Source organism: Glossina fuscipes, unplaced genomic scaffold (genome assembly GCF_014805625.2).
Source record: "Glossina fuscipes isolate IAEA_lab_2018 unplaced genomic scaffold, Yale_Gfus_2 27, whole genome shotgun sequence".
In the NCBI taxonomy this organism is placed as follows: domain Eukaryota; kingdom Metazoa; phylum Arthropoda; class Insecta; order Diptera; family Glossinidae; genus Glossina; species Glossina fuscipes.
Genome location: NW_023998422.1, coordinates 1,344,894 through 1,366,931, shown reverse-complemented (window position 1 = coordinate 1,366,931; position 22,038 = coordinate 1,344,894). Strand labels below are relative to the sequence as shown.

Sequence of the window (22,038 nt, the reverse complement as noted above, 5' to 3'; positions counted from 1 at the left end):
AAAAAAAAAAAAAAACCAGAACTGATAACCGAGATAAAGATAAGAATAAAAGAAGCAAATTTTTACAATATAAAAAAAAATAAAACTCCAGTTAAATAAATGGCGTAAAACTTTTGTTTTCATTTTTTTTTTTTTTTTTTAAGATTACGTGAAAGTAATCCATTGAAACACACACAAATTTATTCTCCCCCTTTTGAGTGGCAGTAAATAAAACTAATAAAATATTCTATGCACACGTTTGAATATTAGACTGCTTGTCATACGAACAGAGATTCACTGCGGACGAGAAAAAAAGGAGGCGAATGAAAAAGAAAAAAAAAAAAAAAGAAAGGCCAAAGTAAACTTTCATATTTCGTTTGGTTAGGTGAAAAATAATTTTTTTGTCTACGTGCTCTATGTCTAAAGCTGATGTTGATGAAATTATTTGGAAGTAAACTTACATAAGTGCTGCTCGTGTATGTATGTTTATTTTGTGCAATGGCCCCTCTACTGCCTGTTTATGTTAACATTACGTTTTCAGCTTTGCTGAGGTAGCAAACGTTTTAACAATTTTCACAAATATTTAAGTGCATGTAACGAACAGTTACATACATACGTGTGTAAGCTTTTACCGCATAAACCGCACGAATATTCACGTCAACTTTGTTAAATGTGCGCATACAAGCAGTAACCATATGCTACCTATGCAGGTGGACACATTTATTAAGCCCTTGAACTGTATTGATAACATTGAAAAAAAGCATGATTGTAGTTTAAAATTTCAACCAGAACAGAGCAGAGCAGGTAAGATATTTATAAAACTAATATAATAGAGGTTGTTGTTGAATAGGAAGATTTTACCGTTTCATGTAGCAGTCATTTTAATTATCAGAAAATTTCACATACGCGATGCGCACAAGCGTTGTTCAAGTATACAATATTCGGTTACAAAAAGAACTTTAGTTTAGATGGACCATCGTGCTAAGGAATGTTGAACCTTTGAAACTCATTTGATCCTTGATCTTCATTTTTCTAATTATGCACAAGCCCTCAGCGCATCTCTGTCCCAAATTTATGGTTTGATTGAACTCTTCCTCTGCAAGATATAGGATTCCTCGTGGTACGATCTATTACAAAGACACTTGGTCCGATTAAAATGAACTAAGAGAATGAAGTATATACAAAATGATAAGAAGAAGGCGCTTAATGATATAGAAATATGAGCCCGCCTCAAAATGTAAGGAAACCTGAGAATTAAAAAGATATTATTCAGTGAATGAAAACTAGACTGTGCGACATGTGGCTAAGGAACTCCTTAGGAACTCCTTACTTAGTGGACAAAATTTAAATTTCTTAGAAAGTAACTCGTGAAAATTTGTTTCCTTGCAGTCAATTGCTTTATATACTTAACTTGGGTAGACTTCTTCTATAAGAATTCAACTTGGCAGATATTTATTAATAAACACTAATAGAAGGGATGACGAGGGTTGGTTGGTGTTTTAAAACAAGTTAAAAATGGTTTCACTATTTCCGTAAGTAAAATATCACTTAAATGATTGATGAAAACTATATTCTTTTTGCTGAAAGATATTTGAGGTTTGTGCTGCTTATAGCTTACAAGTTTATTAACGTTATTCCATTAACTAACTGGGAGATGCGACACCGTCTTATTAAAATAACTTGATTTCTTTCATCCTGAGACATCTTTCAGAGCTGATGTGCCAGTAACGTGGATATAAGTGTCAACAATGATTTATTGTTTTTTTTTTTGGGAAACAAAACAATCAAAGGATAAAGATATACTGAGGGCGTTATTCCCTATAGAGTAGATAGGTAACATGATAAGATGTATATTCTTCATCAAGAAAAAATTTAATGAAGTTAAATCGTCATTCTTTCCCTAGCTTATCTCTCAGAATTTCAAACACTTAACAGCGGTTTGTGATCAGTTGTAGGTGCAAAGCAACTTCCCTACGGCAAAGGAAAGTGCTTCACCCCAAAAATCAGAGATGAACACTCTTTTTCAGCAAGAAAATGCTAATATCACTATGATACATCAGCGACCAAACTGCTCTTAATCCAAAAGGAAAGGCATCAGCCGGCGCTTCTTCTTTGAGTTTAGTTGCATTAACGATATGTAAATTTAAGTCTTTAAATGCTCTCTATTGCATCCCATTGGCGTTTAATCTTTCCTTCTGGGTTAAAGATTTAAAGCCGATGCTTGGGGCAGGAATGCTTCTAATTGCTTCAAATCCGCTACTGGCTTCTTCTTGAATTCACTAACGTCGTTTATTCCAGAATCATTAGATGATATGCCACTTTTCCAGGAATGCTTCTAATTGCTTCAAGTCTGCTGCTGGCTTCTTCTTCAATTCACTAACGGCCTTTATTCCAGATTCGTTAGGTGATATGCCGTACGCTGTAATTATATGCCCCAAATACTCTGTTTCCTTTCTAAGAAATGGCAATTGCGAAGATTGCCTTTTACGTTATCATATTTTGAAATTTGAAAACCAATTTTCCCCGCGAAGGATGGAATGGGTTAATAAAGTCGGGGCTGAAATAATGATGACATCCAAGTAATTTGGGTATCTTCAAATAATTTTGGGTATTAAGCTTATGCACGGGCGGTTCTGTAAGGTACCCGCTGATACTACAAAAGGCCTAATGCTGCATCTATAACCATAATTGGTTTCGATTCTTCAGCAAGCCCGATTTATAAATATTCTTCTTGTCCTGTTGTCGCTCAATGGTGGTAATATGTTTAATTTCAAGACCATATGGCTTGAACAAATCAAATCCAAACATATTATTACTTTTTTTCAAATCAAAAACTATTAAAGCAACTTCCTTGCCCATCTGCTCGCATTGCATTTTCACTTTTAGTTCGTCAATAATTGCACTACGATTCTGAACGATTCTATATAGCAAGCTTTCTAAAGCGTATAATTTTGCGCGAATTAATATTTACATAAGTTTATAAGTGAGATGGTATAAATGATAATATTTTGACATTTCAAATTGGTACGAGAAATTTGATTCGAATATGGAAATTTTTTGAACTTTCTCTCATATAACCTTTCCTTAAAAGGCTGAAGTTTTTCAGGGTAAAAAAGTACAATTTTCAAAATTTCACGTAGGTCTATTTTTTGGATACTATCGCACATAAGCATTCTCACGAAATGTAAAAACATTATATGCCAAAAAGGCCTACTTGTTAATCTCTTATGATGAAAATTTGCTCCATGGCATATATAAATTAAGTGGACCAAATTTGGACCTAATGGTTTTAGCCCTTTTGCAGCACTTAATATAAGATCTCTCGTCCTTTAGTGAAAGCCATGCTTTTGTCTGAAAATAAACTTTAGTTATACTAGGCAAAGTGATACGGAGTATTTTAAGGTCGGCCTTGCCCTATTATGATATTCTTTCCTGATTTTTAGACTACAGTAATAACCCTGGACAAAAGCGATTTTGACAAAAAGTGCATTAAAAGGATATTTTAACATATCATTCAATTTACTTGGCGTTGTAAGTCTCATTAATTATGTATATATAGTTTCCCACGTTTGCCAAGCGTAATGGATAATGGATGGAAGGCGAACAGCATTAAGGTCTCGTGAAGCAAAACCATTGACAAACTTTGGCACTTGTTTTAACCTCATAAGTAAATTTAATTAAATCATTAAAAGCTTAGTCATACCCACAACACAACCAAGTAAACATATCACTTGCCACTATGACAGTTTTTTCAATATTAACTTAGAAGCGATAAATTGACAACATTTTGTTTTATATGTCACTTAATGTGAATATTTGATGTTTATTTGTAACCGCTTTTCAAATATATGAAAAGTTTAAATTTATTGTCACAAATGCTGATCGCTTTTCAACACTAACACACAAAACGAAGCTTAATATATATTTTCAGATAAAAAAAAAAAAGTAAAGCAATTGAGACTATTATAGCCGAACAAGGCTCAGCATTAAATACCCGACACAACTTTACCTAGCACTTCAACTAGCACGTCAAAAATTACGTAATTATTTTCAGGCAAAGCCATACTTTTGTAAAACTCCACATACTGGACCAAACTCTAACATGGTCCAAATTTTGCAAACTTAATTTTTTTGCTAAAAACTTGCTTTTCTCAATTGAAAGGAGAAATTAACCTTTTTTTCTATACCAAAGCTCACTTTTCTTGAAAACCCCTCCATATGTTAAAGTGTTAGAAATGGGTCTATCTGATCCAAATTTCCTATCGTGTTAATGTGGACCAATTATCATCATAAACTTTTAAAAATTAAACTCTTTTCTGAAAGGTTTATTATTCATCGGAAATCTCGTATTAAATAGGGTTCAAGAAATGGACCCACATAATTCCAATTTTGTTTATAATAATAGGACATTGTTTTAAAAGCTGAAAAGCAAAAAAATAAAGTTACGACATCTACCACGAGGTGGCAGAGAAGGACCAAACAAACATAACGCAGTCTTACGAAAGTGCGTTTGGTTAGTAATAATAAGTAAAGGTTTTTGTGATATTTATGGCAGAACTTTTTATTAATTATGCGAGAAAGCCATGATAAACGTTTGAATGATAATATTCGTAAAGGTTAGTTATTAAGCAGTTATTTAGCAGAACCCTTTCAGGATTCACCTACATGACCACTTATTTTTTCCGGGTCAAACAAGCCAACTTTTTAGGCTCTTTTAGTTACCTCCTGCCATGCATAGAAACTCACTATTCTCTCCCCATATTATTTCATACTCTTTTTGTTCAAGTGTTTATTTAACCAAGTTGAAAAGAAACCTTACTTCAACGCGACACCTACACTATGTTTCCTTTCTTTATAATTCATTTGCTATTTCCCGTCAGGTCTCTTTGTTCAACTAGTGAAAATTATATTTGTACCCCGTACTAAAAACACATCACACAGACTTCTCGCGGACATCATGCACTGCAGGTCTTCTCTCTTTCACAATCTTTTTCCTACTACCTTTTTCTTATCCGATCGGAAGGAAAGAAACCTTGCCATTGGGAGCCTTGCCGGATTTCAGCTAAAATCAGACGATTTCAACTGCTACTTTACCTAACTTACATACTAGCACCCCTTCCTGAACGAAAGCTATTTAAAGACAAAACGAGTGAACGACTTTGCTCCCTCATAGTATTAAAATAAAAAAAATTTTTTTTAGAAAAATATTAAAAAATACCGCGCTTTTATATAAGAAAAATTGCGAAATTGAAGCTAAAAAAAAAATCACTTCATCTATATGCTTATATCTAATGAAGTACAAGGAAGTTTCAAAGACATTCGTTTTTAGGTGATAGATTATTATCCATATGAAAGAGTTCAACATCTGACCAAAATATATGAAATCTTTTCTTAATAATGAACGTCTAAATTAACTTATTAAAAACAAGAGCATTATAGTCATGCAAAGTCCATCATTAAATACCCTACGCCACATTATCTAACACAATTCTTATTGCTGCCTAAAATTACTATTATGGATCAATTTTTATCGCCACATATTAAAACTTATACTTTTTCCAAATCATTTTCAATAGCGTTCGTTCTTGGGCAGCTTGAACACAAATTTGGTTGGGCAGACATCAGACGGACAGACAGACAGACATAATAAGAGGTGGGTCTTCTATCATCTTCTTCTACTTGTTGCATACATCCGCCTTAAGTTAATATATCCTAATACCACAAACGATGTAAAGTATAATTATACCCTCCTCTTTCCCTAGAGAATTTCAACATGAAGAATTTTCTAAAATATTGGATTCAAAAGAAAGGAAATGATTCGCGTTATGCCGTGTGCAAGTGCAAAATGTCGTGTGTCGAGAAAAACGGTGAGAAAACGAAAAAAATTTTTCACCATTCAAATTCACACTGAAAACCCCCCATTTCAGCTAGTAAAGAAAAAAGGTCTACGTTCTGAAAAACTTGCAGTAGTTTCCACACTTAAATTAAAATATTAATAAATAAATGAAAATAATAGGCTGAGATAAATTAGGATTTTTAGCAATGGAGAATTTAATAATTTTTTCAGACTTTTAACATCTATAGGTGGGATAAGATCTAACCTATTTTAATTTTCTATATAAATTTTTGCAAAACTCATTGATAATGAACATATTGGCTAACTATACATATATATATTGTGAGAATCCAAAATCGTCCCTCGTTTTCGCCTCACGGGTTCTCTGTCTCAGGTGGGGATGAGAGAGTAGTACTAGTTTAAGTTAGAGAGTAAGTTAGCATAGGAATAGAATAAGAATAGAATAAGAATAGTAATAGGATAGGGATAGAATAATAATGGCTTATGACCAGGGTAGAGTAGAATAAGTCAGAATAATTTAAGGTTAGTCTTAGTTAGAGAGTCTTAGTTTGACGGTCTTTGAGAGTGAGTCTTAGTCTAGAGTCGTTGAATTTTAGTTTTCGAATAATTAGACAATTGAAGAGTGAATAATAAAGATCTCAGTAAATATAAATTTTTCTTGCGCTTTCCTAGGCCGCTGAGCTGCCCCAGCCCCAGAGAGTGGGCCGGAAGGCCCTCACAATATATATATATATGGAAAAGTTTACTTTAAATATTGTAAATGAATAGATAAAATCTATAAATAAAGCAAACAACAAGAGGAGCAAACCCAAAAAAAAAGAAAAGAAAAATCGAAATAAATCGAAATAAAAGGCGCAACAAAATCTAACGTAAAATGTTTACATATGAAATTGCAGATACAACAGATATTTTCAGCAATTAAACGTTTTTGTAATGTAATTTTGTGAGATAATTTTTTTTCTTTGTTCTTTTTTTCTTTCGTTACCCGCTTTCGTGTTATGACAATCATCCAATAAAGCCACCGAGCAGCTGGTAAAACATCATCATCATTATCATCATCATCTTTGTTTTTATTGACATTGCAATTTTATCAACGCGACCATTATGCAAAAAAAAAAAAGATCTATATGTATGTAACTCGAATGTATCTGCATTTGAAAATAAGCAGAGAATTGTGTAAAAATTTCGTGTTAATTTTGACCAAAAACTGATAACTATGATGAAGAGACTGTGGCTTTGTATCCACGCTCACTTTAAACCGCAAACACATTCATGGGTTCACTCATTCATTCATTAATTATTGCGTTAGTCAAGACCATCATTGATATGATAACCATAGCTTTATAAAGTTTTTATGCTTTCTCTTTAAAGTAAGCAATTAATGTAAACCTCCTAACTTTGGACACTTTAATGTAGAGTGCAATTTAACACTTTGCAAAGTTGATTCATATCATTGTGAAACACCGGAATATCTAAACAATTTTCTTACAAATATTAAATAAATACTTCTTTTCTTTTTCTTTTTCATGTTTCCTTTTCGTGTTGCATGGACTCAAAATAAATAAATCCATGCTAACCCTAAAGCGAAATATTTCATGCACTTTATTTTCCCTGTCAGTGTGTCAATTGGTCTCGCAGCTAATCTATATCATCTTTGTTAAATTTTACAAGAAACTTTATGTTATGATGAACTTAGACTGATGTCTTTCAACTGCTGAGAATACTGAGAACATAACACCTATTATAGTTGATTGTAAAAAATGTATAAACTTTATCACTTCATATATTTTCACTCTTTAAGAGATTAAAAATAAAGCAATAAAGTTAAATCAGTTAAAAATTATTTAAAATTAACACATTTTTTTTAAAATATTATCTAAATCAACTATCGCTTCACTTGATGGCAAAAGAAAAAAACCCGAATATCCATCCATACTGACTCATTTCATTCACGATTAAAAGTTGTAATGTCTGTGTTTAGGCAAAAGTATCTTGACAAGGAATGCTATGACACTTTCCGCTTACTTGTCAGTGTGTTATACAAAGTCTTACACGAAGACTTATTTTTAGATTCCATCATAGGCATAGACATGTGCCCATTGAAGTTCTTTTATTATGCCCTACTTCACTTGTGGTACAGGGTGTATTAAGTTAGTGCCGACTTATGTAACACGCAAAAGGGCTTATCCATCATCCACCCATCTATTATTATACCAATCGATTCAGAATCATAATACGAGTTCAGCTAAGTCTGTCTGTCCGTCTGTCCGCCTGATGCCTGTCCATGGCCAAGGAGGAACCCTATTGAAAATGTTTTGGAACGATCCATTTTTTCGACCATGCCTTACCCTGAAAAGTCGTTATATGGAAAAATGTTACAATTTCAGCAGAAGTGGGCTAAGTAGTAGTATTGAAGCATTTTAAAATAGTATGAAAACTTTGTATTGTATTTTTTGGATCCTATCCCAATAAGGACTTTCACGAAAAATGCTCCTTTGTAGAGCAGAAAACTCAAAACTTTAATATGCGCGAATAAAATTTGACCTATAATAGTAATTTCACATAGGAATATAATAATTGTGTTACACAATGTGGTGTAGGGCACTTAATGGTCGGCGTCGCCGAACAACAATGTTCTTACTTGTTTTTATTAATGTTTTATTTCATTATTGTCTTCTCTTTAGACAGAAACTCTATTATTAGCTCGACATTAACGGGTTTCTTAATATTGCTTAAGAGGAGAGGGAAGTTATATGTATGTTGTGGCAATGTAGAAATTTCGTTTATTCAATTCAATATCCTCCCCATTCCTTTTCTTTAGATCCTCTCTTATTTAGTTTTTTTATTTTCAAATATACACACACACACATATTTTAGTGAGCATTTTTTCTCTTTCTAAATATTTTATAATCATTAACGTACACTCAATACTAAAACTAACCAATAGATAACAACCAGATCTAAATAAAGTCTTTGTGAGTAAACATAATGTCGATATAAAACAAAAAACCGTTAGATATCTATTCACTTATGCAAAGTGTTCAACCTATGGAAAGTAAAATTCGATTTTCATCAAAATTGGATGGAGTGAATGGAAGGATGAATCGTATGGAAAATGAATTGAATAGAAACGCTTCGACGATTACTTGAGGTTTATCATTACACATTCATCATCCAGATATTCTCAACAAAAATCGATAAAAAGTCTGCTTTAAAAACTGGAAAATTTGAAGGGCATGGGACCATTCTGTAAAAATTCTTTTATTTGAAAGTTCTCCGGGGGAACGGATTCTAGTTTCTAATACGTTAAAGTACTTTTTATTGAATATTCAACTTTAGGTGATAGTAAGCCAGTTGATCTCTGGAATTTCTTTCAGTTATCATGTCAAATTTAGTGTAGACAGATGAAGTCTTAAGACTTGCAAAAATTGCAAAACAGTGCGGGTGAATTTTTTTACCATTTACTGCTTAAGTCGTATATATGCAAGTGTGACTAAATTTTATATTCGATTGTGTGGCTTATGTCGTTGTTTATCACCATCGCTTTTAGCGGGAATAAAAAAACGCATAACATGTTATGTTAACGGGTTATAAAGCAATTCATCGTATTTCAGTTTTCAATCGAGGTTTTCGCACACAATCTAGACAGATTATGTTATTTTTTGAACCCATTAATAACATACTTTTTTTTCCTCTACATATATTTCTTTCTAATAGTCTTGTAGAGGGTTGCTCAAATTCAATTCCAGAGGACTAGACATATGGACTTTCTCCATATAACTATTTTTACTGAAACTCGTCAATTTGAGCGGCAAGTTTCGCGAATCGTCACAGTCGCCAAAAAAAAAAGAAAAAAAAAATTAGAAAGCTGAAATTCAGCATAAACATTTTCGGATGGACTAGGAATAGTGGTTAACAAATGGACGTGATCTGTTCACATACGCGCACACAAGATATAAATACAAAAACAACTTCGGAAAACATTGACAGTTTTTTTTTTTAAAGTTTTGTGTATAAATTTCGATACCGCGAATATATTTTCGAAAAGTAGTACGCAAATATTCACCAAATTCTCCTAAATATGCGGTGTATAAATCGTCCCAATCAGTTTAATAATACACCCTTAATTAATGATAATATAGATGAGTTTGAATTTATACTGAGAATATTTCTGATACTATCTGTCTGATCTATTGAATATTATTAGGTTTACGGCCATTAACTATACCTACTTTTCTTTACTGAGATTCGTCTTTTTGTCGGATACATAAAGAAGCAGTTTATAGGGAAATTATTAATTTGCACCTTATTCATTAACAATTTGTTTCAGTAGATTTTTTGCATATAACATCTACCATGGATGTACATTTACTGCGGGCATACCGTCTAAATTGAAAACAAACATTTTTACATAATTACATAATAGGATCTGGCAAGATATTCGACCATTTAGACTTGATACGCCGATCTAATATCTCATTTGTCATTGTGTTCGCTGCCCGATTCTGCAAACTGATTGATAAAGACAAATCTTTCCGATATAATTTAATTCCACTCGTACAATATCCAGGCACTGATGACCGCCAAATGTAAAATTTTATAAAGCAACTGAACGGGCCATCTATGGCAGGCTATTTTCACGGCAATATTTTGTTGGCTATTTGGTCGAGAACATCGACTACACACTTAATGTTGTTGTAACATGCAACTGTTTGCGGAGCACGTTTGGCAAGTTGTTCTACCTTTACATTTTTGTGCTTACAACTAAGCGATAATACCTTTCGATTTGCTTTCATTTGTAAATTAGGATAACTCATCTGATTGGCAGGATATCGGATTATAATATCCTTTTATCGTAAGCAATTTTTGTCAATTCCTTTCTATTTGCACTTAAAGCTCCTACGAAAGTTTTTTTTTTATGCACGCAACTTTTTTGCAAGGAAAATACTTGTGAAGAAGTTGTCAGTATAGTTCGGCAAACTTCAAATTCGCTCAAAGGTATCCCTGGTGATCGGTGCACGTCTTTCCTTTAAAAATCCAGGAGGCCATTTGTTAGACAATTGCTTACCGAGTTCGCTGTCAGGTATTTGTTGATGCCAGGCTCATTTGCCATTTGCTCGTTAATTGGATAAAATATCAAAAAAAAGAAGAAGAAATTCCAGATACAAGTGGACGTTTCATATATATATATATATATATGTATATATATATATAATAAAGTAGGTATAAATCCTATCGCTTAATACACCAGTCGAGACCACTATGCACCAAAAATATAGCTTGTTCTGGTAAACACTTGGGTAAACGTTTTTCATAAATATATTCAGGGAATCGAAAGTTATAGATGACAATATGCAAGAATTGTTGTGGATGTGTATGTAAACAAATCACGCCCATTTCATAATTACACATTCATAATCGATCAGGAGTTGTATGTGCCAAATTTCAGCTTTTGCGACTGTGACGAAATTGACGGGTCTCAGTAAACATAAGTATAACTGATCTGAGAATAGCATAATGGGGCTAACCTAGAAAAAAAGAGTAGACATATATATTGACTGCATTAAATCACTAAGAAAATCAAATTGTTATATCTGAAGATACCTAACTCCTTATGGAGAATATTTGAGCTTGAAATTGCAAACACAGTTAAATACCGTAAATCCAGTGTTAAATAGGCATGGATACCACAAGCTTTGCCGGGCATACGCTCTTCAATTCAAGATACTATATAAACAATATGTTTAGGTAATTTTGAAGTTAATTAAAATTAGCTTTTCAAGAGTAGATATATATGATCATGATCATCAATTGATATCCTTATGTTTTGTCCGAAATTATATATAAATAAATTATTCAATATATCAATCTTTTAACTCCAATTCCTTTGCTGCATGTTGCATATGAATTTTAATTATTTTCTTAGTCGTTTCTCCCATATATATAATATATAATAGATCGCGGAGTCCCTTTCGATTTCCAAATTTAATTAATATTAACATGGGTTTATGGAAACCTTGGTATATTTTTGTAACATTGGCATCATGAAAATCGATTTCATTTTTTATTTATTATCTATTTTAAGAAATGTCAACAGCAGTAAAAATTACGGATCTAAAAATATGAAGACCAACGTTTAATTATGGTTGAAAAACTGCAAAATACAAACATTAATAGAGAGAGACAATTAATTAAACGAGAAAACAGACAAAAACAGAAAAGCACGTATCTGCATCAGTTGAAAGAATGTTTAAACCTAAATGCACGTAATCCCACACATATAAAAGCTAAAAAGATCATTGTGAACAGACAAATGTTTGCCAACTATTTATCCAAGATTTTACTTTAAATCGTGAACACTGAGACCAATAAGGACTTCCTATTAAATGGATAACCAACAGGAATTGAAAAGTGAAGACATAACATAACGTGGTAGGTCAACTAATTACTATACGTTATACACATTATAAGAGCTTTAAGGTTCTTAAGGGTTTTTTTGGAGGTATTTTTAATTACTTCTATTTACATATAGCAGCAGAGATTATAAGGGGTATCTTTAATTATTCCAATTTAAGTACGGTCCACGCTGATAGCGGAAAAATAATATTCGAAGAATTTATTAGGGGTATTTTTAATTATGCCAAGCAGATAGCAGACACATTCGAATAGGTTGTTAGGGGTATCTTTAATTATTCCAATTTAAATAGGGTCCAAGCAGATAGCAGGAAAATAGTATTCGAAGAGCTTATTAGGGATATATTTAATTATTCCTATATAAGTATGATCCAAGCTTGAATTAAAAACAAAAAACAAAAAAAAAAATTTAGTGAAATGTGTAAAGAACTTTGCTCTCGGCATAATATGCGCGCATTTAAATGAAAGAGATCAAGAAGAAGACACTTGTACTAACAAAAAATTCATAAACGAATTCAGTGAAAAAAGTCCTGCACATTTTATCACCAAAGAATGTTGTTTTAAAGAATTGCAAAAAAATTTCGTGTTTCTTCAACAACATATTCAGTTTCAATTATCCTAAACCATCACACGGTTGTGTTTGAAAAAATCAATTTTTTTCACCATTTAAAATTTTGCCGAGCGTACAATTATGTCTTCGCATCAGTCTTGGCTACAAAAGAGATCACTAACCAAAAAATTAAAAGTTGAATTTTTTAAAAATATTTTGCAATAGTTCTTAGTTTTTTTTGTTCTATAAATTCAGAACGGGGGAAATTTGTTGCAGAACCGGCAAAGAAGCGAAAGTTAATTTAGTTTAAGGAAAATAAAAAAATGACTTATCCTATTTAACTTAATTATAAAGATGTATTGAGTGTTGACAAGTAATCGAATGGTGGCAGTAGTATAACAGTGGGTGTAAGATTGTGCAATTCAAATTTTAAGAAATGTTTCTGAGGTGGATTAAGATGAATGTCACCACGAAGGCGAATGAACAACCGAGGAATTTTCATGTTTTGGAAAAATCTTTTAATCACGTAAAAATTATCAATTTATGACCAAGCAAAAATCGATTGTAGAATTTGAAGAAATATATAGTAGGAAACAAGTCGCTGTCAGCGAAAGATTCTACGTAAAACTGAAACGGCAACATATAACCATAGTAAGAAGACTATATTTAACTATAATAGAGTCTTTTATAGTAAAATAGAATGCGTAATTATTTATTGTGAGTGTTTATGAGTAATGAGTAATAAGTGTTCCCAACTCAGGTTGGGCGAAACTTCGACAAAGTTGTCCTGTTTTCAATGAAAACCTGTGCGCAAATGGTTCCAATGGAAAGCCCTTAGGGAAAACCTTTAGGACAGCCAAACGGAAGCGCGGACAAATGCACTTTCCTAAATGGATTTAGAGCTGAAGGCTGATCAGGAAACCTATCGTCTATATACCCTTATATTTTGGTGGTCCGTAGAAAAGTAATTTAACATTATCGGCATAAATGATCTTGGACAGGCTGCATAAGATGGGCAACAGACTTTAACAGACATCGTATATTATTAGAAAATTTATCGTAGCAAGAAAAAGTAAAATGCACTCAACAATTTATTTCACAGTTAATTAACCCTTTTACAGTTATAAAACGTTTCCTAAAGTTCTAAAATGAAAAGTTCTAAAAGTTGCAGTTCAGTCATTCGGAAGCTTCACAAAGCCTTACTGTAGACAATATCAGATTCCGAGAAATTATGGAAATGCCAATATTCCGGTAAATAAAAATAGCAGCATCATGTTGCTGGAACAAACTTTAACGAATAAATAAAATTTATCAGTGTTGTCCTTGTTCCTATCTGAAGGTCTTGTTGGCTCAACTATATATATGTGATTGCAAAAATAATATCAGTCTATCATTCACTCCGAACGGAAATTTGCAAAGTTCACGAGCGAATAACGCGAAATTCATCTTGAAATATCATCAACATCGTCACCAATAAATTATAATAATTATATCTTGCATTTTTCGTATGAAGAACAAATGTATATGTGTATGTGATATTTAAGTGTTAACCAGGATAATTACTTCTCAGCAGATAAAATCACAATGCAATAATGTGTTTATGTATGCAAACTAACATTTTGATACTTAACAGAGATGTGACAATAAACTATGACATACAGATGTGTATTCGAACCACTTGCTTGTTTGGTTGTACTCTCCGCAGTGGTTACAAGAAACGATAACTTCCTCTACTTATGCTTTTAAAAGTTTATGCAAAAGCTTTGTCTGATACCAGTTGCGTAGGAAATAATATTAAAAAAAAACAAAAAAAAAAAATGCAGCAAGTGTTCCAAATAGAGCGACGAATAAAAATTTAATTTTTTTAATTTTCAGGTTTCAGCTCCAGGTAAAGGAGTTTTGATTACTGGCTGCGAATCACCTATCGCTTGGTATTTGGCGAAAAAATTGGACGATTTAGGTTTTACTGTCTATGCTGGTTTCAATGTGCCCGTTGAAGATTCTGAAGAGGCGAAAATTTTAAAAGAAGAAACTTCAGGTCGAATGAAAATTTTACATGTGGATGTGACATCCGAGAAAACGGTAGAGCTTTTTTTTTTTTTGTCTAAACTTTTTTTATAAACATGAACTTTTTTACACACCTTTAAAAAGCTTTTAGAAGCAGCTTTATTTATATCCGAGCATTTGCCTTACGGTGCCCAAGGATTATGGGCTTTAATGCACTGCGCTCATTGGATTGCATTGGGTGAATTGGAATGGATACCATTCGGTGTATTGCGCAAGTCATTGGATTTGAATCTATTGGGTAAGAATGACAGTTACTTTCAAAACATATATAATAAAACGTTGTTTCTCAAACGTGAAGGTGTTGCCCGCTTAACACAATTGATGTTACCTTTAATACGTAGAGCAAATGGACGCATAGTGTTTTTAACATCTGGTAAGTAAATTGAACTAAACAGGTCTAATATATAATAAAAGTCCCGACTATGCTAATCACTCTGACCGTTGTCAGACGCAAATTCCCTTAATTCAGCCGGGAGTGTTACACTAAACACTAACACTAACATTAAGATGAAATCTAGTATCTTAAGTAATCCAAATCGATTCTATAAATTCGATGACTTTAAGCGAGACGTTCCTCGTTTACGTCCTATGATTTTTTTTTTTTTGTTCTGACAATTCTTTCAACTTAATTTTGGCTCTATTAACTTTTATCCTCACTGTACGGATCTATATCAAATACATGATTGTATGTCTATTCTAGGAATAATTATTCCTGTCGATAAAAAATTAAAGGGATAAAAATAGCTAAATACCGCCTCCGGACGGTCTTGAGTCGTTCCATCGAAACGAGTAGTTTTCCTGCTTGTTGGAAGGCTAGATTCTTCTCCCGCCCTTTAGGTGCAGCAATAGACATTTCGTTAAAAACCATCGAGACATTGAAAAATTTAGTGTGTTAACTACGCGATCCGGTCAGTAATTGCTCGTAGCCAGCATGGAATATTGCAAGACAGGTCGACCATCACAAACCTCGACTGCCATGCCTTTGAGACCCTTGCTAAGCGGTTGTATACACCAGTAAGGTCTACAACAGAGTTAATTGCCTATTATTATAATGAAATTTGCTTCGGCTAGGCTTCCCACCACGTGCAGTCAATTGTTCATCCTCCTATCTTGGTGATAGATGCTTAAAGATGATTTCCAACTTATTTGGCCTTAACGAGATTTTTGTCCCTCAAGGTAGTCACTTGGAAGCGGTTATCTCTTATGTTAATGACAGCAACAATGATTGATAATTAAGTCTTGTCACTCCTTAACACAGATGACGTTAAACTATTTTCGTGAAATTAATCAAATATCTTAAACAATTCTCGGAAATTCACTCATGTACCTTCCAAGCTGATTGGAATAATTTAGTAACACTCCACTCTCACTCACTGCACTTTGTGATATGAAATCAAGACAAATGTGAAAGACATTATACATTCTCCAAGGAATGTTTTATTGATTCACGTAAGGAAGAGAATATAGGCGCATTTCTCAATCTAGTTTGGCCATAACGTTCAATTTTCATGTTGTTCAATCCTTCTGGAGATTTCGACGACTCATTCTCTCACTATGTAAGTGAGCTATGTATGTGAGCCGCGATTTTATGGTCACTTCCCAATCGCTGCTATTTTAATTTAAATGAACCTGTGCAAGAACAGTTACAGCTTTTTGTTCGTAACAAATTTAGGTTGGAATCCGTCTGATTGTCTGCCATCCTGGGGAAATGAATAAGTACCCACATATTTACCTACGCTCAAGTGGTTTAGGCTAGTCTTAGGCATTATCGTCCTGATCAACTTGATAAATGGTGTCATTGACCAGCCGGTTTTCTTAAATGGGATCAACTTTTATGTCCCTGCCATTCATCAAAAAATGTACTCAGCTGATACAGATTCTTCGATAGTCCACTTAGTTTTCCCTGTAAGCTAACCAATACAACTACCCTATTTTAATACCCATGTTTTGTTGACGTCATATTTATTAAGTAAAATTTATCATTTTTATTATAGCACTATCACCCATCATATAATATTTAGTATGTTTTAATATGCTTGCATTGATTAAGTGTTCACGTGGTGCACTCTCAATTGAAGCATATCAAGTGTTGAACTCAACTGAACAGGCAGTTGTCCTAGATGAATACATGATTTTCTTTTTAGATTAAGCTTTCTATCTGAGGTATAGTCTAATTCGCCTGAGCCTATACTCGATATGCGTGACCTAATATTCACAAACCTCAAGGAGAGAAGAGAGAAAAGAATAAAATTAACAAGAACAACTGTTGAATATGCCGTTAGGCTAGATGAATACATTTGATTTTCTTATTAGGCTAAACCTTTAATCTGAAGTATAGTCTAATTCGCCTCAGCCTAAACTATACGCGTGATCTAATATTCACAAGCCTTAAAGAGAAAAAAGAGAAAAAAAGAGAAAAAAGCAGGAATTTGTTTATATAGATATATCTGATTTCTGAACAGATTCAATCAGTGCCTATTGATTCGTATTAATAAAGTAAAGAATCACTTTTGTCCCAAGTTTGTTCTTCACATCCTATATAAAATCTAAATTGCAAAGAAATTTGGTTTCTTTTCTAAACATATCAAACACATTACGGAGACATCTGGCAGGTGCGGAAGTAACGAATTTTGATCAAAACTGAGTTTACTTGCAAGAACTAATTTCTAGATCAATGCCTTTTACACTTATGAGGTACACATAATGTTGCACTCGAACAGTCGCCCGTTAACTATATTATTATAAACGTAAAATCGCTTAATAAGCCACGCCCCTTTTAAATCCTAATCTTTAAATAAGTATTTGTACCTTTTGTCGCTCATGTTGAGTGGGTAAAATTCGAAACAAACAAACAAACTTTAAAATTATAGCTAAACACTCATGAAGAACAATTAGAGAAGAGAAGAGGGAGAGAGGGAGAGAGAGACGGCGAACATTTTTCAACCCTATTAATTATATTAAATACCTAGTTGGGTCAAAAATGCTTTGGCAATTTGTTTGCAAACTTTTTTCTGCTTTTGCATATTGTAAGCGCTCCTGAGAGAATAATTAACGTTTCTAAGCTTTATCCGCGACCATAAAATAAATAAAAGCTTTTCACCGCCATATATATAGATATCGTTATATAAATTCGGAATCGCACTATAAGATTACGAGGTGTTTCCCATGCCTTTCTGAGTTTAATACAAAAAATTTAATTATGGTTCGCATGCCTTCACTGATTTACGCATAACTAGAGAAACTTTCTACCGAACATATTTAAGATCCATCCCAAGGTCAATATAACTTTATTATTTCATTTCTTTTTCTTTTTTTTTTATTCATTCGTAACTATCTATGCATCTGTGGTATGGTATGGTTATAATTTTACGACGAAGGTCTTAATAAAGTGCCAGCACCAGTACGTGGCATACAATGCGCAACACAAGCAGCTGTGGAAAGTTTTGCAGCTTGTTTACGCCAAGAGATGCGTCCGCGTGGTGTTGATGTTTCCGTTGTTGCTGCTGGTGAATTCTCACCCGGCAATGCTTGGCTAAATGAAACTGAATTACGTGAGCAGGTAAGTCTCTACGATTATTAAATCAACCTTAGTTATTAGCAGAAAAATGGACGTCGACAAGAACAAGAACAACAATCACAATAATGAATGTGTTTTTAAATAGAATCCATAAACTTACAAAGTAATATATGCATGTATACGTACGTATAAAATGAATAAAAGAAAGAAAGCAAAACATAGCCATAATTGGCGGTAATAATAAAAACAAATGATTGTATAAACGCTAACCACTGCGTACGCATATGGCCAACAAATGCGATAATAATGATGATTGCATAGATAATCTCTTACTTATATAAGTATAAGTAAAGGTAAGGTTGGCATTATTGTTAATGACGACGCGTTTACAATTTTATGCGAATTGCTGCATATATGAATTCCAAGTTAAGTAAACAATATTGGCAAAGCCGATTAAGCTTACAAATAACGGTTAGGATGGTTTTCCTATTAAAGCATGCCTTTACAGAGTTCTTTCCCATAATTCCTCTGATGAGCAGATGAAATTAATTTCTAATGCATTTGTAGACTTTATAATGAATTCCACAACACAACTGTAAAAAAAATAAATATCTAACGCAATCAAAAATGTGCAAACAACGCATGTCACGTTTTTAATTTGAAAATGTTCATCGAATTCTTAAGCCAAAAAGACTTTATATGGAATTTTATTTGAAGCCATTAAAGCAACACTCTGTATATCTCTCAGGGATTTTATGGCAAAAGCTAATTGAAACAATTTTCATAATAATTATAATACTTGGAACGAAATGATAATATTTATGTTTCTGCGGAGAGGAAATAATTAATTATATTAATATAAGATAGTTTTGTTTTTCTCGATCTGTTTTGCTTCGAAAAGACAAATTAAAGGAAGGAAATTTAAAACATTCATCTGTTAATAAATGTCTACCCAAGAGACAATAAGACCTATGCACCGATATACACCTATCACCAATTCTAATTAACCTGACATACCTTTACATAACAAAACCTATTACAGCTTTTATATGTAACACATAAGTCAATTAGTCTACTGTCTAACACATATAAGAAAACGCTGTTGCTTTTCTGTTGACAGGCCCATATGATTTTTGGATAGCACTAGCACTAGTTAGTTTGCATGTTTCAGTTGCTTGAAAGGTTTTTGTTAGAAAATGAAAAAAAAAAAGTGTGCGGGTAGACACCGCTAGTCTTAAACCTCACCCCAATCGGCAAGTGTTCCGATAAACCTGAAAAAAAATGCACAAGGACCGGAAAAAAATTGAAGTTACTTGAGGTAGCTGATGCGTTAAAGACATCAGAAGGCAGTGTCTCTACTCTGTTGCTTAAATATTTGGCCATGGAAAAGCTCTTTTCACGGTAGGTGCCGCGTATGTTCACTTTTGACAATAACATGCTGATGGTTCAGCGAAATGAGAAGGATTTCTTATGCGACTTGTAAGCACAGTCACATTGGCAGTGAACTGAGCGAACAACAAGCGTTAAAAGGAGTACTGATGATCGGAATGTGATGAAATTTTGAGACATTTTGTCAGAAGGCTGTTACTTTCCAAGTTTCATTAGCGGATGCCAACAATTTTTTCCACACATGCATCAGACCAGAGATTTATTGAGTGGTGTGTTATTAAGTAAGGGAAAAAACTCCGTGGACTTTATTAAAATGAACCCTAACAGACCAAATAAAATGACTGCACTTCTCTTTTCCGGCTTTTTGTATCCAGCCATTCATTCGATAACGAAGTCATTATGTGAACTATGGCGCTTCCGCAATTGTTTGAAGAGTTTCGTCAACTCTATCAGCGATTGTTCGACCAGGACGTGACGGTTCTTTACTCATCAAATTTTTTTGGGGAGAATTCGGGAAAAGATCTACGTTCTGGTGTCCTGCTAAGTTCTCGTTCAAGGGCAAGAAAATGAAATAGATCGGACCACTTTTACGGCAATGCTGAGCAATGCTATTCCGGGCGATTAAATTGAATTAAAGGATTTGAATTGGATAGCCTAATTTTTAAACCCCATTCCAACCCCAAGAGACATTTTTTGAAAAAAAGTGATTTGCAGCAATAATACATAGAATAGGACATTGAAATGATCCATATAAAGTTTGGATGACGTGAGGGTCTATATTTTAGACTCAACCCCATTCTTACGGAAAGTAAGCCCTTATATAGGAAAAAGCCTTATTTTTAGCACTTTATGACACTAAAGGCTATGGCAAGTAAGTGAATTTTTCTAAATTCGGAGCAAATCGAAACTCCTTCTGAACTGCTTCCCATATGAATAAATGACGTAACTTAGTTAATAGTCGGCCCTACCCGGCTAAAATGCTTTTGCTTGTTTTTATTTTATTTAAATCATGATTTTCGGCTTTCAAACATATTGAACGAGGCCACAAGGTACTTACCCTACTTAGTTGTTACTTGAAATGATGAGAATCCCAAATTTTTTCTTTGCTGATTTTTTCCTTACCAATCTAATATCAAAGAAAGAAGAAGAATTTTTTCCACAAAATTTATATGTCATGCCCTTGATATTGAGAACCAGCAAAGACAGCAAACGGAATTGTTTTAAAGCACTTTAATAATTATAGTTAACTGCAGCATGGAATGGAATCCGCTCAACATTATAAGCTTTAATTTTACACTGCAAACAAACGTGGTTTAATCGACTCAAGTCTCGAACATGTACATATTTTGTGGCGATTTAGCAGAAGAAGAAAATAGGTACACAATGAAAGAATGAAAGCAAAATTGATAAAAACAAAAAGAAGCCAATGAGAAGGCGCTACAGCTCTCTCCCGCCAATGATCGCAATATTTTTTATAAAATACTCATATTATTTTTACAAATTTTAACTCTCCTTAAAGGCAAAGGAAATGTGGTCTAAGCTGTCAACCGAACAAAAGAAAACCTATGGAGAGGACTATTATGAAGCGGCCATGACTTCCGTCGATAAATATTCGAAAGAAGTAAGAAATTCGCATAGTTGTAAAAAAAAAGCTTTTTTAAACCCCTCTCATAATTTCTCATTGCTTTTCAAGGCTGCAGATATACAACCTACCTTACGTGTATTGATTGACGCCGTGACTCGTACTTTCCCAATGGCTCGTTACACGCCGGTAACTCCTCACGAGAAATTTCAAATATTTTTTGCTGAACACTTGGCTCCTTCGCTCTATGAGTTGATCTATGGTACTAAGAAATGAAAAAGTTGGAAAGAAGGAAAAATCAAAAAAAAAAAAAAACAAAAACAAAAAAAAAACAAAAAAAGCCCAAGCTTTCTCAACAGTAGCAATCGCAATAGAGAAAATTAAGAAACATTTTTCGTGAATAGCATTTATTTAATTAATTACAAAGAAAACAGCATTTATTTGTTGTTTTAAATTTCAATAAATTATTCATTTAGTAGAAACACAAAGTTCCAGTGCATTTTTATTTTTCATAAGACCATAGAGAAGTTGAAATTTATGATATAACGAACATTATAAAGTTCTCTAGAAAAGAAAATATTTAATAACACGCATATACAGCCAACCTGAGCATATCCAGTAAGACACCGTAACTAATGCAGTAAAATATTTTTAAGAAATTCTTTAACAAATTGCAATTAAAG

At 33.2% G+C, this 22,038-nt stretch overlaps 1 protein-coding gene across 1 annotated transcript; it reads left to right on the top strand.

The window, feature by feature from the left end:
• Nucleotides 1–14,654: 14,654 nt before the first annotated feature.
• LOC119635789 (D-beta-hydroxybutyrate dehydrogenase, mitochondrial) lies at nucleotides 14,655–21,647 on the top strand (the record flags this gene model as incomplete). The annotated part of the gene is made up of 6 exons (XM_038030794.1): nucleotides 14,655–14,882; nucleotides 14,952–15,105; nucleotides 15,166–15,240; nucleotides 18,245–18,426; nucleotides 21,293–21,394; nucleotides 21,467–21,647. Coding segments are annotated over 6 exons (906 nt in total), but the record flags the coding sequence as incomplete, so codon positions are not given.
• Nucleotides 21,648–22,038: the final 391 nt, after the last annotated feature.